General features: G+C 43.9%; 1 protein-coding gene across 1 annotated transcript in view; it reads right to left on the bottom strand.

The window, feature by feature from the left end:
- Positions 1-23,485, bottom strand: part of UGGT2 (UDP-glucose glycoprotein glucosyltransferase 2) — a 128,100-nt gene that overhangs the window by 98,598 nt on the left and 6,017 nt on the right. The window contains exons 3-6 of the mRNA XM_056109679.1: positions 11,285-11,415; positions 10,541-10,653; positions 6,100-6,274; positions 2,341-2,437 (exon numbers count right to left, since the gene is read on the bottom strand). Of these exons, the coding sequence (XP_055965654.1) occupies positions 2,341-2,437; positions 6,100-6,274; positions 10,541-10,653; positions 11,285-11,415 (516 nt within the window). The remainder of the gene's footprint in view (positions 1-2,340; positions 2,438-6,099; positions 6,275-10,540; positions 10,654-11,284; positions 11,416-23,485) is intronic.

Below are 23,485 nucleotides of genomic sequence, written 5' to 3'. Positions count from 1 at the left end.
AGAGGTAGGGAAAGGAGGAGGGTTCCAGACAGAAGGAGCAGCGTGAGCCCAGAGACATCTCCAGGGATCGTGAAAGTCTGGGGTTCATTACAAACACTGAGGCACCTGGAGAAGAGAATGCTCTGGCTCTGGGTTTGGCCTCGCAGGTGGAGAGAACCAGAGGGCGCCAATGGGAGGCTAGACAAGGATGACGAGGCGGAGCGGGAAAGCCTGCCAGGCACAGCGGGTGAACGAGGAGGGAGCCGACAGGGAGCCTCTGAGAGACTCAACCGGTGGGATCCTCAAGCTGGAATCTGGGAAGTTCATTCTTAAAGCACCAGGCAGAACGGCCTGATTCATCTGCCTTTGGGAACAGACAAACTGAAGACCAAAATGTGTGCAGCTAAAAGCCCAAAACATAGACAGAAGAAGAGATTAGAGAATGGCATTTGAGGTACTTTGCAAATACATACAAAGGACGCCCACAGGCCACGCAAAGTCAACAGGCTCCTCACGCAGGGGCCCCAAGCATTAGTGAGTGACCCCCCCACCCACCCCACCAAGCAACAAGCTGGGAGTGGCACCTGCGAATGGTCCAGTGTGGCCCCAAACCCAAGAAAATAAGATGATGGCAGAATTATGTTGCAAGTTCTAGGAGAGAAAACATGATTAGTTGACTTCAAATTCTAAGGTCCAAAGACTGCTAGAAAATGCCTTTTGCAGGGCTGGAGCAATACCACAGTGGAGAGGGCATTTGCCTTGCAAGCGGCCGACCCAGGTTCAATTCGCAGCATCCCATATGGTCCCCTGAGCACTGCCAGGAGTAATTCCTGAGTGCATGAGCCAGGAGTAACCCCTGTGCAATGCCAGGTGTGACCCAAAAGCAATAAATCAATCAATAAATAAATAAAAATGCTTTTTGCTACCAGCCCCCTACAATCCATGTGAGATGGAAAAGCTTCATAAGGTGATGATGAAGTTCCATGCAGAGAAGCTCAGAGCTGTGCGGGAGCTATATGGTGAGATGTGTAAGAGCCAGATGCCGTCATTCCTACCTAGCTTTCCCCCAGGACCTCTTAGCCAGCAGTGCTGACTTTCACCCGAAGCCCAGTCAGCTGGGGCACCCTGAGCTCGTGTGAGGTGAGCGAGGCCCCCAGGACAGCTCTGGAAGAAAAGACAAAACGGAAGCAGAAGCACCAGCACGGAGCACGCCAAGGAATGAGCAAAAGGCCAGGGAGACGGACGGCACCGGCATTCTGGATGAGATTGGGCTGTCCTTGCTCCTTCTGCAGGGAGCTTGGGTTCACTGAGCTACTCCCAGAAAGTGCGCTTGCCTCTATGGCTTCCTCATCTAGGTCAAAAATCCTGGAAGCGGATCCTGCCCACCCAGGATGCCCCCCCCTTTTTTTTCAGAATTTTTTTAACAAATCACTGTGAGATACAGTTACAGATTTACACATTTTTGTGACTGCGTTTCAGTCATACAATGATTGAGTACCCATCCCTCCACCAGTACCCATTCTTGACCACCATTGTTCCCAGTCTGCCTCCCGCTAGCCCCGCCCGATCTCGAAGGAGGTCTCATTGCACGTTCCCCAGCTCATTCCCTTCGGCTGAATCTCCCAGTTAAGCTGAATCTCCCAGTTAAGGGCAACTAAAAAGTCGAGGCAAAGACGAAACTCAGAACCATAGACACCCGCATGACTTGTGTCTCCATCTTTCTCAATTAAAATGCACCAAATGCCACAAATTATCATATCAGTCCCATATCAGGTCCCAATCAACATCTCACAGAATCACATGCACTGAAGTTTTAAAAAATGGAAGTATGTAAACCCTCCAGATTTCCCCCCTACCAAGGCACAGGGCCAGAAAACTTGCTTTTTTAAATTTTAATGAATCACTGTGAGATACAGTCACAGACTTACAAATTTTCATGATTATGTTCCAATTAAGTAATGTTCCAGTACCCATCCCTCCACCAGTGCCCATTCTCCACCACCAATGTTCCCGGTATCCCTCCCACCACCCCCACCCCATCCCCTTCCACTGCCTCTGTGGCAGGCACATTCCCTTTTACTCCTCTCTCTTTCCTTTTTGGGTGTTATGGTTTGCAATACAGGTACTAAGTGGCTATCATATTTGGTTCATAACCTACTTTCAGCACGCATCTCCCTTCTCCATTCCACCTGCCTTTTCCCCCAGCACATGAGATCGGCTTCCAAGCCGTGGGGTGATCCTCCTGGCCCTTATCTCTACTATCCTTAGGTGTTAGTCTCAATATTATGTTACTTTATATGCCACAGATGGGTGCAGTCATTCTGTGTCTGTCCCACTCTTTCTGAGGGTCAGAAAACTTACGTTTGACTTGAGTGTCATCCAACGCTTTGTATTCCGTGCTCTTAATCGCCAGCTCCACGCCATAGCCTGACAAGTACATTTTCTGGGAGCTTGGTTTCTACTCAAATTCAAAGTAAAAGAGAATATACATTGAGTCAAAAGTCTTGCTTTGAAATCAACACGAGGGGCAGGAGAGAGAGTTGGGCACGTGGGCACTTGTCCTGCATGTGGTCAACAAGGGTTCAATCCCCAGCAGAACTCCATAGGGTTCCCAGAGCCCCCATAGGAGTGATCCCGGAACAGTAAGGAGTTATCCCTGAGCACCGTTGGGTGTGGCCCCCAAACAACGAAATATAAGTATGAAGACGTTATTCAAAATAAGACATTAGGGGGAAATTACAATTAACTTTTTTTTTTTCGCCATGAAATATTATTTGGAGAACGTTTTTGTCTTGGTTTGGTTTGGGTTGGACCATACCTGGCAGTGCTCAGGGCTTCCACTCAGAGTCACTTCTGGTGGTGCTCAAGGATTAAATCCAGGTCAGCTGTACGAAAAGGCAAGTGCCCAATCCACTGTACTATCATTCTGGTCCCTACTTCGAAGACTTTTTTATATACTCTAGAGGAACTAGAATTTAGTTGACAATCACTTCTTTATAAATTTTTCTGCTGTAATTCTCCAGTATTAATACAATAAATACAATACAGTTTTACAATAAAACAATATCTGGTCTGTTCCCATTATGCCATGGTGACTTTCCTGGCTCTCCCCGAGAACCTAATAAAATCAGGTGTCAATGCAGCCTGCCTGTACCCCTTTGAAGAAATTACATGCTGATGGCCAAAACAGCAAAAGGTATTCAACAAATGTTACCAAAAGCAATACTAAAAACTCGAGGCAAAGAAGACAAGAACCTCAGAGCCATAAACACCCGCATGACTTGTGTTCTCCATCTTTCTCAATTAAAATGCACCAAATGCCACAAATTATCATCGACTCTCGCAGTGAGGGAAACTACTGCCTAAAACTCAGTTATGCGAAGTGTTTAAGTTCCCAGCTTTGGTTCTCAAGTTCCCCCTATCTGTAGATGGCAGATACATAATACCCCTCCGGAGAAGGTCTCCCCAAGGAGGAGCTGTCACCATACACCTCAAATGGAAAGCACTGTAGCACTGTCCTGTTGTTCATCAATTTGCTTGAGCGGGCACCAGGAACATCTCCATTGTGAGAATTGTTGTTATTGTTTTGTGGCATATAGAATACTCCAGGGAGCTTGCCAGGCTCTGCCCTGAGAGGGATGCTGGGCTCTCCGAGAGGGATGGAGGAATTGAACCCAGGTAAGCCATGTGCAAGGCAAACGCACTACCCACTGTGCTATCACTCCTCCTGTGATACAGAGCAAATGGAAAGCAACTTGGAGAAATACACATAACAATCTAGAAAATGTCTAACGTTCAGGCAAAATCCTATTAGGCATATTCTTCTAGCCTTCGACTGTGTTGTGTGTCTCTGCTAAATGCAGGTTTGTTTAGGAGCACTTTGGCAATCCCAATGCTAACAGAGGAAGAGGCAGCAATCAGAGAAATAGTAACCAGGTGTAGACGCTCTGCCTTACTCCTGCCTTTCAGCAGTGGGATCAACCTTCTTCCTCAGCTTTAAACATAACTGCATACTGGGGCCACCGGGATACTACAGGGGATGAAGGAGCCTTGCACAAGGCTCACCCACGTTTGATCCAAGGCACAGAGGTGCCTGAGCACAGAGCCAGGAGTAACCCCTAAGCACAGCCAGGCATGCCTGCCCAAACCAAATAAATATATGAACAGAATGACTTTTACTGGAATGTTCTAATTCAAGTAAGAATTCAGTTCATCCAGATACACATAATAAGAATTTAAAACTGCTACCGATAGCAAAATGCAGCTTGAAAAATTTGCATTTGCTATAAGACTGAGCTATCTTTATTTTAAAAAATAGGAAGTGAACAAAGTTAAAACTCTTACAAAAAGGGTCAATTTCATACAACCCACTTTAAAGATATACATTAACTAGCCACTCGACAATCAGTTGGCGGCAAACAATTTGAAGCTTTAGCTAGAGGTCACAAAAGAAATGGAAACTCACACAGGGAATTTCTATGATCAGATGTAGAATGCTATCAACCCCCAATAATAAAAATATTTATTAAATTCATATTTGCTTTATCTGAAAACATAATAAAAATTTAACTGTAATTTTTAAAGTTTGGTGAGTTTACTGGTTTTGATTTTCAGAGCAACCCGGCAGTGCTCAGGGCTGACTCCTGGCTATTACACCCAGAGATTACTCCTGGCAGTGCTCGGGGAGCTAGATGGTGTGCCGGAAATAGAACTTGGGTCTGTGCAAGGAAAATGCCCTACCCACTGCACTATCGCTCTAGCCCTAAAATTTTTGTTTTCTTGTTATTTTTGCTTTTGGGGGGAAGGGGCCTGCACCCAGCAATGCTCCAAATTTACTCCTGGTTCTGTGCTCAGGGACCACTCACTCCTGGCAGGGCTCAGTGGACCATGTAGGATGTTGAGGACCAAATCCAGGTCGGCCGTGTTTAAGGCAGGGTCCACCTCTGTTACTACTTGGGCCCCAAATAATCAATGTTTAAAAGAAATATGTAGACTAGATTTATGATGTAACAATTCTGAATGTACAATATGAAATATAGGAAAATAATCTGTTGCTATGAACTGCCTTAAAGCTGGGTAGTATGATGTAACAGACCACACTCAAGATCTACATTCCTCCAGGAGTATCTACGACACTAATTCTCAATATGGAGCATACCTCAGAGGGCGTATGCACTTGGGGAGACCTAGTGTTTTTTTTTTTTAAAAAAAGAGACATATCTTTTGATATTCCTCTCCAACTCCTACAATCCTATAACAGTCAGACAGAACCATAAAGTTTAAATTGCAAATTAGGATTGGACATATATTATAAATGATTACCACAATAACTTTGGTCGATTATTCCCCCCCCCCACCCTTTTTCTTCTTGTGATGAGAACTTCTGAGATCTATTCACCTAGAGAAAGGTCACTGCAAAGGACATTGTCAATCTTTTGTCTTTTTTCCTTCTGGTTTTGTCAATTTTTGGAGCTTCATATTGAATGTTTAAGTCTAATATATTTTCAGGTTAGCTTCTGTAAGTGCAGTAAGGGAGGAGTTAAGTTTCATTTGCTTGTTGCTCTGATCTAGTATATATTGTCAGTAGATCAGATTTCCTCATAGGTAACATTTTGAAAAAAAAAAAAATAACCCAAAAACAAAACAGTAATGGACCCCAGCAAAATCCGAGTTTTAAGGCTGTCCCAGATTAAGAGAAAGTAATAGAAACACTAATAGCTTCTAGAAAAGATACAGAGATCCATCCTTTTTTTTTTTCCCAATAAATTTACATCTGAGTTTTTGCTCTTTTGAGGGCTGGGGCAGCATGGGTTTGGATTTTGTTTTTTAGGCCATACCCAGCTGTGCTCAGAGGTTACCATTTGCTCTGCACTCAGGAGTAACTCTGGCAGGCTAGGGGAGGGAGGGGTGGGGTGGGGTGGGGGACTATATGGGACGCTGGGAATCAAAGCGGGATGGGCAGTGTTCAAGGCAAGCGCCTTACCCGCTGAACTATCTCTCTGGTGCCTCCAAATAAATTTACTCTTGATAGATGGGATTTCAAAAACTCTTTAAATGTTCTGGCAGCAATTATCATTAGACACTTTATAGCTATAATAACCACGATAAAAATAGATGTACCTTAATATAATGCCGAAGAATGTACACAATTTCCCCATTTTGGGCTTTGGCAGCCAATACATCATGGAATGTACCAAATGCTCTGGTCCCTATTTCTGCATAGAGAATAACCACTGGTAAGTCCTCTTTCTTGGGAGCAAATTCATGATCTCTTTCAAACAGATAAGGTCTGGGTCTAGAATGAAAACGAAACACAAACTTTCAAGTAAACTAAAAGAGAAAAACAATTTAAATATTTAGTGGCAACACAGTGCATGTAACTACTACTTTATGAAAAATAATCTAGTTAAAGCAGAAAAAGCACTGTAGCACCATCCTCCCATTGTTCACTGGTTTTGCTGGAGCAGGCACCAGTAACGTCTCTATTGTGAGACTTCTTGTTACTGCTTTTGGCATATCGAATATGTCACGGGGAGCTTGCCGGTCTTTGCCGTGTGGGTGGGATACTCTCGGTAGCTTGCTGGGCTCTCCAAGAGGGGTGAAGGAATCGAACCCAGGTCAGCCACATGCAAGGTAAATGCCCTACCCGTTCTACCACTCTGGCCCAAAGCAGAAGGAAAATATTAAAATTCTCTTTAACAAGATTCACTACTCTTAAATCATGACACATATATGCATATATTAATAGGGTCTCCCTGGTGCTGGTGACACTCAGCCCTTCAGTGTGGGTCTAATAGGTCCTTGAACTGCAGGCCACATGCACAAAAACCATGCACTCCAACCTTTTAAGTTTTATCTCCCTTACAAAATAATACTTTTTCTCATTTTTGGAATCAACAACCACAACAACACGGTTATTGAGATACTGTTGTTTACAGGGCTGTTGCAGATGCTTCGGCACGCGTCACTTCCCACAGCACCTGTCCCCAGGTGCTCCCATCCCTCTGCCATGGTCCCAGAGGTCCTGCCAATTCAGGTCTCCCAGCCCCAAGCCGAGCTCTGAGGACCAACTCCTCAGTTCCACCGCCTCTGATGAAATAGGTTTAATGAAACAAAACTGAAATTTTCTTCAATTACATGGATACATTTTTTCATGACACCTCCCAGGTCCTGTAAATAGGTTCCAAATATCCATAAAACAATACGATCTCACATAAAATCATCAGTATTTATCATGAATGACTCACTCAATCCTTAAAGGAATGCAAAGAAATGGGGGCGTTCTAGAATCTGACCCTTATCATCACAGACTCCATCCCTTGTCAGACACTATGGCAGATTCTTGGCATAAATCAGTCAGTTCTATATTAACCCTTACTTTCAATAGTTATTATCATTTACATTAATTTTTCCTTTTATTATTATTGTTAATTTATATAAATGTTTAGGTTTCTAAGTCTCAGACAAGTTAAATATTCAGGATAAGGAGATTGAAGCAATAGTACAGTGGGTAAGGTACTTGCCTTGAACGTGGCCAACCTGGGTGTGATGCCTGGCAACCTAAATGGTCCCCTGAGCACTACCAGGAATATCCCCGAGGACTGAACCACTGGGATGTGGCCCCCAAACAAACAAAAATATGAGGACAAGCTCAAATAGAAAACCAGAATTTTCAATCAACTTTATGGAATACATAAGTCCACATGCTTTCACAATTTACATAATGGAAAGAAAAACAAAAAATAAGGTATTTCAGAATAACAAAGATGTTGAGAAATAACCTTTTAATGAAGTCAGATTAAACAAAACTGGATTCAAGTCCTAGATAGCTACTTACAAAAATTTTGTGATTTTTGGACAAGTGATTGGTTCTCACTTACACTTATTTCTTTTTTTTTTTTTGTAGGAGTACTGCTATTTATTCAGCCACTGATTAGCTGACTGAATTGTGCATGAACTCCACCTTACTTTTTTTTTCCCATTTTTTGTAATTTTATTTATTGAATCACCGTGAGAGCAGTTACAAAGCTTTCGGGTTTAAGTCTCAGTCATACAATGAAACACCCGTACCTTCACCAGTGCCCATTCTCCACCACCAAAAATCCCAGTATACCCCCATCCCACACCCTCCCCCTGCCTGTGTGGCAGATGATTTCCACATTACTCTTTCTCTACTTTGATCACATTCGCTATTTTGACACCAGACCCACCATTATTTGAGATTTTACCCCAACACTCAGATCTGCTGAAAAGGCAACAATAGACCATTTGTGTTCTATTGCTGGTTATGAATAACATACGATGTCGTGTGGCTGCAGTAGGGCCATGTGGTTTTGAAATTTCAAAATTTTAACACTTAAATCTGGAGGGATTTCTGCCAAAAGCCACTGGGTTTAGAGATCTGCTCCTGAGTCTCTGGGATCATGGCCGTTGAGCAGCTTGATGAGGAGCCAGAGAGGCCGTTTGTGGGCGATGACTTGGGGTCTCGTTGGGGTGGGGAGGACAGGCCCGGCTCCCCCCCCATCCCGTGAGGCCCAACAAGTTTCGTCACTGCGGGCCCAAGCCTGACTGTCCAATGGCCTCTGGAGGATGACAGCCACCAAGTCGCCAAGAGGGAGCAGGTGGAGGGACAGCACCATTCCCCCCTGGGGTGGCCCGGCGACAGTAACCTACTGCAGGGTCCGGACACATTTCTGCCAAAAGCCGCTGGGTTTCGAGATTTGTTTCTGAGTCTCTGGAATCATGGCCGTTGAGCAGCTTGATGAGGAGCCAGAGAGGCCGTTCAAGGGCGATGACTTGGGGTCTGATGTCTGATTTTTTTTTTTTTTTTTTTTTTTTTTGCTTTTCAGGTCACACCTGGCAACGCACAGGGTTTACTCCTGGCTCTGCACTCAGGAATTACTCCTGGCGGTGCTCAGGGGACCATATAGGATGCTGGGAACTGAACCCAGGGTCCACCATGTACAGGGCAAACACCCTACCCACTGTGCTATCGCTCCAGCCCCCTAAAGTCTGATCTTTAACATGCTGACAAAATGAGCTGACCCTGGATCAGAGGTAGAGGACATGACCACTCAGGGCCAACAGCCTGGGCATAGTGCCCAGCTTCCCTGTTGGACCAAGTGCTGCTGGGCATGGCCCTGGGCAATTCCTCCCCAAGCATCACTAGGAGGGGCCCCTATTTTACAAAAAACAGCAAAAAGAAAAAAAAAACCTACCAAAGCATTTTAGGGAGACAATGGGAGAGGAGGAAAAAGTGACTTCAATTTAAAGGCCAAGAAATTTCGCATACGGCTAAGAAATTTTGGAAGAAAAATGTATCAAAGGAGAAAACTGTCTTAGAAAACACTGGGATATGTTAGAGAGCAGTATATACTCAACCAGTATGGCACAACCACCACAGATAAAGGAACAAAGGGCTATCAAACCTCCTAAATGCAAAGACCGTAATAATGACGAGGGGGAAAGACTTGATAGGCTTCTTGTCTTTTGATGAAAACAAATTATCGATAAAGTAAAACAAAAAAAATTTAAGAAAGCTACTGAAAAATGTAAGTAGTATCTTTCACTGTGATTTGGGGAAAATTAAGTATAACAGCACACACATATACAGAAAATTTTGGTTGTATAAAAATAAACTTACTAAAATTGTGTAATACACAGTAACAGAAAAGCTTTTCCACAAAAAAGTATTAGAATGAATTGTTGCTTAATATAGTCACTGTTTAATGCAAAAATGATTATTTTAAAGTTCAGAGAAATAATACTTTAAAACAAATAGCACAGCGGGTAGTGCCTTTGCCTTGTACACAGCTGACCCGGGTTCGATTCCTTCGCCCCCAAGCAACCGAGAGAATCCTGCCCTAAGGGCAGAGCCTGGCAAGCTCCCCGTGGAGTATTTGATATGCCAAAAACAGTAACAACAAGTCTCACAATGGAGACGTTACTGGTGGCCACTTGAGCAAATCGATGAACAGTGCTACTACTACTACTACTACTACTACGGTCTTTTTTGGAAGGGTGAGGGGATTGGCGCACATCCAGCTGTGCTCAGGGCTTACTCCTGGCTCTGTGCTAGACGATCACTGCCAGCCAGGCTCAGGGAACAATACGCAGTGCCAGGGATTGAATCTGGGTCAGTCCCTTGCAAGGTAAGCTCCTTCCTTGCTGCACTATTTCTCACTCTTAAAACATACATTATAAAAATACTCTACATAGTTTTAATTTTCATTCCCAACAAATTCAGTTTTCATCTAAAAATATAATCGGAAAAAAACCCTATACTTCTGCAGATTTGAAAAAAATGCTGAGATAAAACATACATTCATTTTTTTTATGGTTTTCCGGTATAATCTGTTATCTAAAATCAAAAGTTAATAAAGACAAAATGCTGAAAGCACTTAGACATCTTAGAAAAGGGCCCAGAGGACCAGTGCAGATACGCTGTTTGTCAATGTAGAATTTATTCTCGATTATACATTTCAGAATATTTTATTTAAGAAATTCCCGTTATTTCAACACATGCTTTTTTTCCGGGAGCCAACTCTCATGAAAGACTTACCTTGAAGAAGCCTTCTTCAGCAGCTTTTTAATCTCATGAACTTTACAGGTGTATTTCTTGTGGATAACCACAAACGCGTTACAACCATCGGGTGGAGACTCATCAGCTGCAATCTATGATTTCAAAGATTATATTTAGCAACAGCACTTGATAATTACAATGTGATTTTTAAAACTCCTATTACTTTGATTAAAATAACTCATCAACTAGTATTAAGTTATTGCTCTAATTAAAGCAAAAATCTATATGCAGGCAGAATGAAGTATAATAACAAAATCAATTTTATAAGAAACACATGCTTCTAAGTTGGAAAATTGCATTAAATTAAAATTTTCATTATAGCTATTTCACAGTGGTGATTTGTTCTAATTCCCTTAGCCGAAATAACTATAAAATGACATAACGTGTTCAATTATAGTATAACCAATGATAAAATGATTAATAAAGTCAATGACAGGTTTTGGAATTAAGTATCTTTAAGTTTCAGCCAAGGACAGCCACACAGGCTAGAGAAATCATACAGGAGGTGAGGCACCTGTCTTGGCTGGGGCTCTGCCAAGCGCCGCTCTGGTTCTCATTCTCAGCACCACGGATGGTCTCCCGAGCACTGCCAGGGATCAATCCTGAGAACAGAGCCAGGTATAGTCCGCAAACGAAACCAAACCCCTAAGACAGACACGTTGGATTGATGTGCACTGCTGGGATATGTCTTTGTCAAATACGGTTCGGGTATTTTTTCCATACCTGCTGAAACATCTGGACAGTCGGAGAGTATGCCCTTATGGATAAAGCGAACTTTAAAAGATTGATATGCAAGTTGTCTAAGAACTGTCCAGCTTTTTTCAGGATCAAGTTGTAGTAAGAATAAGCGGATTCTGTAAAAACAATGCAGGCGAAAAGGAAGTTAGTATTCTGTACTCAACACCATGGCACATCTCTCTCTGCAAAGCTGACACGGTCACATCTGTAGTCAAAAATGGTGCTGGAGCGATGGAGCAATACCACTCCTGGGAATATATTCTGGAGCGGCAAAACAGTATAGTAGAAATGACATCTGCATTTGTATGTTCACTGCTGCACTGTTTACAATAGCCAGAATCTGGAAAAAACCCAAGTGCCCACAAAACCGATGACTGGTTAAAGAAACTTTGGTACACCTACACAATGGAGTACTATGCAGCTGTTAGAAAAGATGAAGTCATGAACTTTGCATATAAGTGGATCAATACGGAAAGTATCATGCTAAGTGAAATAAGTCAAAAAAAGGAGAGACAGATGTAGAGAGACTGCACTCATCTGTGGAATATAAAGTAAAAGAATGGGAGACTAACACCCAAGAGTAGTACAGATAAGTACCAGGAGGTTTGCTCCACGGCTTGGAAACCGGCTTCACATGGCTGAGGGAAAAGGCAGCTCAGATAGAGAAAGGAACACCAAGTAAAGGATGTTGGGAGGACCCAAGCAGGTTGAAAGATGCGTTCCGAAAGTAGACTATAGACTGAACATGATGGCTGCTTAATACCTCTACTGAGAATCCCAATACCCAAAAGGAGAGAGAATAAAAGGGAATGCCCTGCCTCTGAGGCAGGGTGGGGTGGTGGGGGATGGGCTGGGGGTGGTGGGAGGGATGCTGGGAACATTGGTGGGGGAGAATGGGCACTGGTGGAGGGATAGGTAAATGTTCATTGTAAGACTGTAATGAAAACACAAAAGTTCGTAAGTTTGTAACTGTATCCCATGGTGATTCACTAAAAATAAATAAATAAAATTAAAAAAAAAAAAGAAATAGTGCTGGAGAAAAGCTGGAAAAGAGGTTTCAAATCATGAGCTTCACCTGGATATTCCAGTGAAGTCCCACCAACCAATGAACGCAAGAGCAGGTGAAAAAAATTTCCATAATATGGTAGGGCCCAGATCTCTGGAGCCTTCTTGCGGTGGGGGCAGACCAGCCCTCACCCAACTTCTGCCAGCATATAAATGGCCCCTCTGGATCATCCCAGACCCACAGGTCCTGGGGAGCAGGGCCTCAAACACTCCCAAATAGTGGCATATGCGGCGGCACATAATCTCTAAATTCCATAGTACTGATGGCCCAGTTGGAATATGAAAATTAGATGGGAAACTTTCATGAACACCACTCAACTCTATGAGCAAAAACAAGACCAGGAAGGCTCAACCAGCAACTAACAGCGCAGTTAATCCTCAGACAATGGGGCTGGAGCAATAGCACAGCGGGGAGGGTGTTTGCTTTGCACTTGGCCAACCCGGTTCGATTTCCAGCATCCCATATGGTCACCCAAGCACCGCCAGTAGTAATTTCTGACTGCAGGAGCCAGGAATAATAACCCCCGCGCATCATCGAGTGTGAAGCCAAAAAGCAAAATAAATAAATAAATAAAAATAAATTTGTGATCCCTATAAGGATACCCATGAAATTCTTCAAAGAAATGGATCAAACACTCCTGAAATTCATATGGAACAACAAATGCACACGAATAGATAAAGCAATTCTTGGGGAAAAGAGGGTGATGGGAGGCATCACCCTCCCCAGTCTCAAACTCTACTACAAAGTGGTAGCAATTAAAACAGCATGGTACTGGAACAAAGGCAGAGCTGCAGACCAATGAAACAGGGTGGAATATCCCTACACACAACCCCAAATGTATGAACATCTAATCTTTGATAAGGGAGCAAGAAATGTGAAGTGGAGCAAGGAAAGCCTCTTCAACAAATAGTGCTGGGATAACTGGACAACCACATGCAAAAAAATGGGCTCAGACCTCAACCTAACACCATGCACAAAAATCAGATCAAAATGGATTAAAGACCTCAATATCAGACCAGAACCCATAAGGTACATTGAAGACAAGGTCGGCAAAACCCCCCACAATATTTAGGCTAACGGTATCTTCAAAGATGACATGCCAATGAACAACCAAGTGGAAACAGAAATAAACAAATGGAACTATATTAAACCAAGAAGCTTCTGCACGGCTAAAGATACAGTGACCAAAATACAAAGACAATCTACAGAATGGGAAAGGATATTTACACAATACCCATCTGATAAGGAGTTAATATCAAGGATATACAAGGCACTGGTTGAACTCTGCAAGAAAACATCCAACCCCATCAGAAAATGGAGCAATGAAATGAATAGAAACTTTCTCAAGGAAGAAACACAAATGGCAAAAATGCACATAAAAAATGCTCTTCATCACTAATCACTAGGGAGATGCAGATCAAAACAACTATGAGATACCACCTCACACCACAGAAACTGGCACACATCCAAAAGAACAAAAGCAACCGGTGTTGCTGTGGATGTGGGGAGAAAGGGACCCTCCTACACTGTTGGTGGGAATGTGGACTGGTGCAGCCCTTTTGGAAAACTGAACAATTCTCAAAAAATTAGAAATTGAGATCCCATTTGACCCAGCACTACCACTCCTGGGAAAATATCCTGGAGCAGCAAAAAAGCAAAGTAGAAATGACACCTGCATTCATATGTTCATTGCAGCACTGTTTACAATAGCCAGAATCTGGAAAAAACCCGAGTGCCCACAAACAGATGACCGGGTAAAGAAACTTTGGTACATCTACGCAATGGAATACTATGCAGCTGTTAGAAAAGATGAAGTCATGAACTTTGCATATAAGTGGATCAACATGGAAAGTATCATGCTAAGTGAAATAAGTCAAAAAGAGAGAGACAGACATAGAAAAACTGCACTCATCTGTGGAATATAAAGTAACAGAATGGGAGACTAACACCCAAGAATAGTAGAGATAATTACCAGGAGGTTTGCTCCACGGCTTGGAAGCTGACTTCACATGCTGGAGGAGAAGGCAGCTCAGATAGAGAAGGGAACACCAAGTAAAGTGTGGTAGGAGGATCCGCTTGGGATGGGAGTGGTATGCTGAAAGTAGACTATAGACAGAACACAATGGCCACTCAATACCTCTACTGCAAACTATAACACCCAAAAGGAGAGAGAGAACAAAAGGGAATGCCCTGCCACAGAGGTGGGGTGGGGTGGGAGGGTTGGGGAGGAAGGGTGGGAGGAATACTGGTATCATCGGTGGTGGAGAATGGGCACTGGTGGAAGGATGGGTACTCAAGTATTGTATGACTGAAACACAAGCACGAAAATTTGTAAGTTTGTAACTGCACCTCACAGTGATTCACTAATAAAAAATTTTTAAAAAAAAGAATAAAACCTGGATATAAAACAAAAAAAAAGAAAAAAATTCCTCAGACAATTACCTTAGTAATATCAATATGAGACATACGCTGTAATTGGGAATATAAGTCAATAATTTTGTGCCTGCCAGGGGAGCAGGCTGGGGTGGGAGCTAACTGGGGCACTGGGGATGGGATTGGTGTTCGAATACTGAATACCTCATTCCTACTTTGGACAAACTGGCAGGCTACTAAATGTAGCCTGCCCACACGGCAGAGTCTGGCAAATTCCCGTGGCATATCCAATATGCCAAATACCAGTAACAATGATGGGTCTCATTCTCCTAAAGAGCCTTGAATATAATCTCAGGACTAGGATGAAGGAGACGTTACTGGGGCCTGCTCGAGGCAATTGATGAATACCTGCAATGACTGTTTTATAAGCAGCTCTGTGAATCAGTGTTTAAATAAAGTTGAAAATATTCAAAAGAAATTTAAAAGGCCAATTATGAAAAATGAAGAAGAAAATTTATTTGGAAGAGGTTAAATATGTCAGACCCAGCAACTTCAAGATTGTGAAGTTACATGGCAAAAAATATGGCACAGACCCTGTCCACAATTTAGGAAATGTGCACAAAGTCTAAGAAAAGTGCAAAAATTAAATATGACTTAATCAATTTCCAGTTATGTGTATAATAAATTCTCCTGACACTTATTCCAGAGTTTTAATGTGATGACAGCGCCCAGAATACCTTTAGGAGAGATAGACTTTGAGCCAGAGCTTCAAGAACCAACATCCCCTTCCCTGGAAGAAGCTAATCTGTTCCCTCCTCCAAATCCACCCCCCAGAGACGACAGAGACTCCAGAGAGACAGACGGATCCTGGAATTCAACCAAAGAACTCCTGGAACCCCTGGGAAGACAGACGGTCGGAGGGAAGAGGGCAGTGGAGAAGGAAGTGTCCGGCTAAAGAGGCTGTTTAAGGGGAGGCAAGCGCTGTTTCTCCCTCTTCTCTGCCACATGAGGGAGTCCATGGTGTCTGCAGTGAGTCTGGAGCCCGCCGGCCTGCATGGGGATGGCAGGGCAACCCTGGGTTCAGCCAGCACGGGGACGGCAGGGCCACGCTGGGTCCAGCCAGCGCAGGGCTCCACAGGTCAGGTCAGCACCTGGACACTCCCTGGTCCTTTTTCTTTGAACTCCTTGGCACTGGGTGGACCACTGCTGCCTGGGAACTTCTTACTCAGAGGGGCAGAGCTGAGGCAGGTCCAGAGGCTTCCCCAAGCATCAGCATTCCGGGGTACTGCGGTGTGTGAGAGGGGGACTATGCGTACCACCACTCACTCTCTGAGAGAAAGACGGCAATGGTGCCATCTGGGGGGGGAGGCCAAGGGAGATGGGATCAGTGGCTGAAGGCCCTTATGCCTCCCGCAGAGTCAACTGGGGCTGGGTCTGGCCCAGGGGGCCTGCTCTTGTCATGACTCGCTCATGGCACAGATGTCACCTGGCCCTCTGTGTTGCTCCCTGGACCTCAAGGGACCAACACAAATCTGTGGATGTGGCGGCTACAGCTTGTACTCAGAGCAGTGAAGTTTTCTCTGAGCCTGAGGCCTCACATTTCCCGGCAGCTCCATGAGAAAAAAGTTACACCGTGAGAGAGGCAACACCTCATCCTCTGAAGCACCAGATGGATTTAACCACAGAGACAAAATGCTGACAACACATCCAAGTCCAGGGGAGAAGAGACACCATCCCCAGGGCCAAGCAGCAGAGCCTGTGGGAGGCCCAGACAAGCCGACAGGGGCACCTGACAACGCTCTCCGGGTATCAGCACAAAATTAGACTCGACCCATGTCGTTCTCTGTTGGTGAAATGAATTATAAAGGGCCAAAGATGAGGCTTTGGGGTGGAACACCTGCCACGCTCGCACCCCAGCCTCATCCCACCTAGCTGAGTGCAGACCCCTCCCCTACCCCCCAGCATACCTCAACGAGCACAAGCCAAGTATGTGTAAGCGACTCCATTACATATGTCCTACAGCCAAATGTGGAGCATTGGGCATTGACACACTGTCTGTGGTCAGGAAGGTGAACCCAGACAGGCTGTATGAACCGGGTGATGGGCCAGGAACAGCAGGTTCAAAGGCATCTGAGCAAACGCTGCCCTAGCTGTTGACTTCCTCCAGGCAAATGATCTTCCTCACCTTATCCTTAGCCTCAAGCCAGTCCACCGGATGGCAAACACAGAGAGAGGCCGGGGTGGAGCGGAAGCATCGAGCTCCTTCAGAGAACAGGTGCAGAGATGCACATGGATGCTGAGTGAGAAGGAAAGCAAGCATGTGGCCCACCGGTCAGAATGACAGGAAAGCCTCAGAACTTTGGTTTCTCAGGCAGTTGTGAAGAAAAAGTACAAAATGCACAAAATGCACAATGACCCTGATTCCCCAAATCCTACAGTCAACCATGCCAACCTTATTAGATTGCATCACGGGCAACAGAAAATATTCCCCCGGTGGTCTGCCGTGGATTCTGACGGGCACCACGGCACTGTGACAATTCTGCTGAGTGACAAGGCCCTACCACTGGGTCCTACGAGTGCCATGTCTGTCGGAACCTTAAATTGTGGCAACGCAGTGTTGAGCTTTTGAGTGCAGTAAAAATCTCAGTCGCTTTAAAGTTCTGACAAAAAAGAGATAGCTGAGAACAAACAAAGCACAAGAAAAATGTAGCATCCGGAAAGCATCAAGACCAAGAAAAATATGTTAGAAAATACATTCTTAAGTTATAACTAATATAAATGTAAATGATGTAATAGTTTGTCCAAAGTAGGAATGAGATAATAAGATGTCGTTATAAGATGGCCCTTGCGGCGGGCCGCAAGGGGGCGAACGGCAAGGCGACTCCCGTGTGACAAACAACGACCGGCTCGACCCCCAGAGGGGAACACCACCGAACGAGGAGAGCCCAAAGAGGGCAGGACCGCGAAGCCAGGTGACGGGGAAACGGCACCACCGGCTCGGCCTCAGGCACCTGACAGGACGACCTGGAGCGCTCCAGGGGCACCACCGAGGGCCGGTAATAAGATAATAAGATGTAAGACAAACTTATTATTATTGGACAAACTTGCAGGCTATCGAATGTAGCCTGCCCACAGGGCAGAGTCTGGCAAACTCCCCGAGGCCTACCAAATATGCCAAATACCAGTAACAATGATGGGTCTCATTCTCCTAAAGAGCCGTGAATATAATCTCAGGGCTAGGATGAAAGAGACTTTACTGGGGCCTGCTCGAGGCAATCGACGATTAACAGGATGATGAAATGAAAAAAAAATGATGTAATAGAAAACAAAAAAAAAGAATACACAGAGGAAATGTGAAGATGAAACAAAGTGGGGGAAAAAAAAGAGGTTTTCAAGAAAATTATATAGAAGCCCCAGGCAAACAAATATACTTTTTCATATATACTATATGTGTTTTATAATTGTAACTCTGAAGTAGAAAATTAAGGGACTAGGAGAAAGAAAGCTATAAAGTTCTAAGGAAATGCTTGAGAATTAAAAGAAGCATGAATCTATAGGTAGAAGACTTAGAATGGTGAGCTTTCTAAATGATGGGACTTTAAAACCAAAACTGTGAAATGTAATATCCACACATAAATACACGTGCAAGAAAAGTGCATGGCCACCATTCCTAGGAGTTATTCATAAAGTATCACCAAGGAGCAAATGTTACAGAACGAAGAAACAAATGAAGAAACTGTGGCATGAAGCTTGTGGGTGAGCTCCGAGTTCATTCATCCTATCCGCAGGAATAGCACTCAACTCTGTGGAGCCTGCCAGGAGTGATCCCTGAGAAGAGCCAGGAGGAATTCCTGAGCATTGCCAGGTGTGGCCCAAAAACAAGAAGAAAAAAGTACTAAATTATGGCATTAACAGGATAGAAGACTAAGCTGTATGACCTGATAATATAGAAAATATGCCACTAAGAAAACTGCAACAAAAGGGAACTTAAGCGCAAGGAAGTAAATTCAGTAGCTCCTCACAAACATTAGCTGGGCATCAGAAAACTGAAGATAACAAGGCATGTGGTGAGAGTTTGTGTGTACTCTCTCTTCGGCTTTTATTCTTGTCTTAATATTGTGAACAAAATTAAATGATGGTAACAGGAAGAAAAGACAATTAGCCGTATCCTTGACTTCTCACAGGAGAAAGAGAAGGCCAAAGACCTACTGTCTTCACACATGTTATTTCTGTCATCAAAACTAGAAGAGTGGGAAATGATTGGCCATCTCCGCTTAAATATCCTTTGTTCTGGAGAGAGCCTGCCTGATGTCCCCGGACTAGGTTCTGTATGAACTGAGAGGGCTTTTATACCACTTCCAAAGCCATTCTCAAAATTGCAGTTCCCTCTAGACTTACTTAATTTGGCCGTTCCCATTAAGCTCTAAACCGTAAAGTCAGAAATCTTTTCCGGCCTTTCAATCACACCTTTCCAGTCTTGCACACAGAACAGGCATACAACAGATTTCTGGAATAAGTGTTGAAGAACTACAAAAGGCTCTGCATTCTGGGCAGTAATACTTCCCGCTTCAGAAATGTGAAGGAGTAGCGTATGAAAATAAATTCACTCCTATTTCTTTAACAGACTATGGATAATTTTTCAGGAAGTTATAAAAAAAAATGGAACCAGAAATAATGCAAGACTCACAGTAAAAACAACACAAAACACATGGGTGACATTACCTTTAAAAAAATCTGATATTTAAAAAAGACACGATTCTGGAGAGAATGTACAGCGGGTAGGGCACATTTGCCTTGCATATTTCCTGTTTGATCTCTGGCACCTCATGAGCTACCCCAAGCACCACCTTAGCACAGCAGGGTCTTCCGCCACCCCCACCCCCCAAAAAAGGACACAATAGCTATAGGACATATAAGAAATTAACATAAGAATTAAAAGATTAAGTCGGTTACAAAGAGTCATGGATGAAGGAAGAGTCAATGGAAGCAAATGTGGGCCAGGGCCCATCTCTACCAGTGAGAAATGGAGGATGCAGGAGCTGACGGGGCACATCTGGAATCTTGGCATAACTTGGCAAGACGGTTTCAACCCCAGGATGGATGGACACAGTGGACTAGTCAGCTGATGTCTGAAAACAGCCTCCATTTCCAGATACCGAGATACTGATTCATCTTACTTGCTCCTGGTCAACTGTAAAGACCTAACAATACTTATCTCTGTTTCCTCAACTTCTGCTCGTAACCCAGCCCGCCAGAGTCTGGATTATTATCCAGTGGAATCACGTGCCAAGGCAACAAGAATTTTTCTTCAGATGAAAGTTTCATCTTCGGAGTGCTTGATCTGTATGTAATACCTGGGGACATGTGGCACTCCCTCACCATCAGCTGTGCCCTGGTTTTTAAACCATTTCTCTTTTTAAGCTTCCCCTCCCTCTCCATCAGGTTTCTAAACTTCTTTGGCCTCCAATCCCATTTACAGGAAAAATATAAAAATTTACTCAGCATATGGGGCTGGAGTGATAGCACAGCGGGTAGGGCGTTTGCCTTGCATGCAGCCAACATGGCCGACCCAGGTTCGATTCCCAGCATCCCATATGGTCCCCCGAGCACCGCCAGGAGTAATTCCTGAGTGCATGAACTAGGAGTAACCCCTGAGCATCACCGGGTTGACCCAAAAAGCAAAAAAAAAAAAAAAAAAAAGAATTTACTCAGCATACCAGCACCCGATCTGCCCTGGTACCTTCCCTCTCTACATGAACAAACAGAAAGAGCACCCCAACTGTGCCCCCATCTCCATGATTCCAGCGCTCTCCCCCTGCCCCAGGGGAGACCATACAGCCCATTCTGGAAAGACTGTTCTACAGGTAGGTACTCCTCTACACGTGCTTTAAACATTAACATAAGAATTAAAAGATTAAGCCTGTTACTAAGAGTCATGGATGAAGGAAGAGTGCTTTAAAACAGTTATGTATTTGATTCAATTGTGATTTACATAGTTACATACTTGAGTTTGAGGTGTGTAATATTCCCAAAACCAGTTCCTCCCCCCACCAGGGTCAGCTTCCCTCCTTCCCACCCCCATGCCACCCCCACTCCTGATTGTGAGCTGGTCCTCTAATTATGCCTTAAACACTGGTGTGGGGCAGTGCTCTGCCCAGACACCTTTTCTTCTCAATCTCAACCTTCTCCCTGTAAATTCAATCACCAAACACATTCCTGCTGTTGTTAACTTCCAGGCTCTTCCGCTCAGCGCATGTATGTGTGTGTGTGTGTGTGTGTGTGTGTATGTGTATATATAATATGTATAGTAAAGTAAAGTAAAGTAAAGGCCCTCCCGTTGATCGTCGATTTGCTCGAGCGGGCCCAGTAACGTCTCCATTGGAGACTTTGTTGTTACTGTGTCTGGCATATCAAATACTCTCGGTAGCTTGCCGGGCTCTCCGAGAGGGGCGGAGGAATCGAACTCGGGTCGGCCATGTTGGCGGCTTGTAAGGCGAACGCCCTACCCGCTGTGCTATAATATATATAATAAAGTAAGTAAAGTAAAGGCCCTCCCATTGATCATCGATTTGCTCGAGCGGGCCCAGTAACATCTCCATTGGAGACTTTGTTGTTACTGTGTTTGGCATATCGAATACGTCATGGGGAGCTTGCCAGGCTCTGCTGTGCGGGCGAGATACTCTCGGTAGCTTGCCAGGCTCTCCGAGAGGGGCAGAGGAATCGAACTTGGGTTGGCCATGTTGGCCGCTTGTAAGGCGAACGCCCTACCGCTGTGCTATCGCTCCAGCTCCAGTATTTTATCCGGTAAATACATATTATATATAAAATAAATATTTTTTCAGCCTAAATCTCACTCAAATGTCAAATGACTGGGGAGTCTTACTTGGGTTCTCCACAAGCATTCCAAATGTGACACATGCAAACAGCAAGCGTCGTGCTACCCGCAAAGCCGGCTCTCAGTTACAAGTGATTGAGTTAGAAATGTCATAACATTTTCAGAAAATCTTTTCCATTAAAAATATACTGGCAACTCTATTTATGCAGAATCTGTTAAAAAAAATCTCGGAAAACTTTAAAATGAATTCTTTGAGGCTGTGCCGCGGAGAAGTGAAAAGGAAGAGGTATCTGGAGTCGGATAAATCTTGGTTGACATTTCTAACTCCCAACACGCTCCTCCGCAGGTGAGGTAACATCACGCCGCCTGAATTCTGAGCCCGCAACACACACACAAACTCTGGCAGGAGCATAGGATATTATTTTTTTAAAACAGGAAATGGAGTATCTCAAAGTACTTCATCTGCTGCCATATAATGGAAAGTGCTCTCAGTAAACCGCATTAAACTCGCATCTGGATTCAGAAAGTTAAATGTTCAATATTTCAACTTTTTAAGCAAGCAGATGGCCACAATTATCTTTTATAGTAAAGAGTATTTTGAGGTTCTCTTAGGGAGTCAACTGCCTAAAAAATTACAGCCGGGGATTTAAAATGTTTCCTTGAGGACAATGTCTTGACAACAAGTTCAGTATAATGTCCTCATCTATACAATTCACCCCTATGCTGAATAAGGTTAGCACCGACACAGTATACACATTTAACTTTCATCGTTATAAATTAATTTTGGAATTACATTTCTAGTGTTAATAATTCTTTTTAAAAACATTCTAAATGTCCTTTCATCTTATCTTAACCTACATCTTTTTTTTAAAAAAATTAAGGTACTGTGATTTGCAAAGTCATTCATAGTTGAATTCCAGGCATACAATGTTCCAACAATCCCACCCTGAGTGTCAACTTCCCTCACCAATGTCCCAGTAATTCTTATTTCATACAATCCACTCTAGGCTCAACCATGAAAAACACACGGACACCTGCAACTTGAGCTTGAGCATAGCTTAGGTATTCCCAAGTTTACACGTGGTAATGGTCTTCTTCCGGAAGCCCAGGCATGTCATTTAGATAGCAGAAATGCTGATCAAGTTAAGCAACTTCAAATAAGAACTCAAAATTTACAATACTTATCTTTATTATTATTTGTTTGGGGCCCCTGCTCAGGACTTGCTTAGTCCTGGCTCTGCACTGAGGAATTACTCCTGGTGCTCAGGGGCCCCTGCGGGGTGCTGGGAACTGAACCCAGGCACCCTATGCACTGTACTATCTCTGGCCGTAACAAGACTACGTGTGTGTGTGTGTGTGTGTGTGTGTGTGTGTGTATGTGTGTATTAGGCCTCACCCTGCAGTGCTCAGGAGCTAATTCCCATAAGCAGCTCTAGGGACATGCTCAAGGGACAGAACCTAGGTGTCCCGAATGCTAACCACATGCTCTAGCCCTCTCAGCTATCTCCTTGGTCCCTACAAGACTGATTTTCAAGACTATTTCACCCATGAAAAAAATGGCACCATGAAAGGTCATAAGGGCACATGTTTAGAACAGAGATACTGAGAATTTTATGAGGAAATTCAGTGTTCGACTAGCCTTACTATTTTTCTATTTTAAATCTCCCCCATCCCACCCATCTAACCTATTTTTAACTCAATTATTGAAACTAAAATGACCAGAATACAAAGCCAACAATTTCACATGGGGTTGAAAGCAGACGTCAAAGCAGCCCAAGTTGCTGAGCACATTCTACTTGTCTCCTGTCCTGGCCTTGATCCTCTGCCCCCTGGATAAATCCTACCGTTCCGACTCAGCTCTGGTCTTGGTCACCAAGACAGCGGTGCCTCGCTCTGCAACCCTGGCTGTGCC

Source organism: Sorex fumeus, unplaced genomic scaffold (genome assembly GCF_029834395.1).
Source record: "Sorex fumeus unplaced genomic scaffold, SorFum_2.1 ptg000008l, whole genome shotgun sequence".
In the NCBI taxonomy this organism is placed as follows: Eukaryota; Metazoa; Chordata; class Mammalia; order Eulipotyphla; family Soricidae; genus Sorex; species Sorex fumeus.
This window is presented reverse-complemented; position numbering and strand designations above follow the sequence as displayed.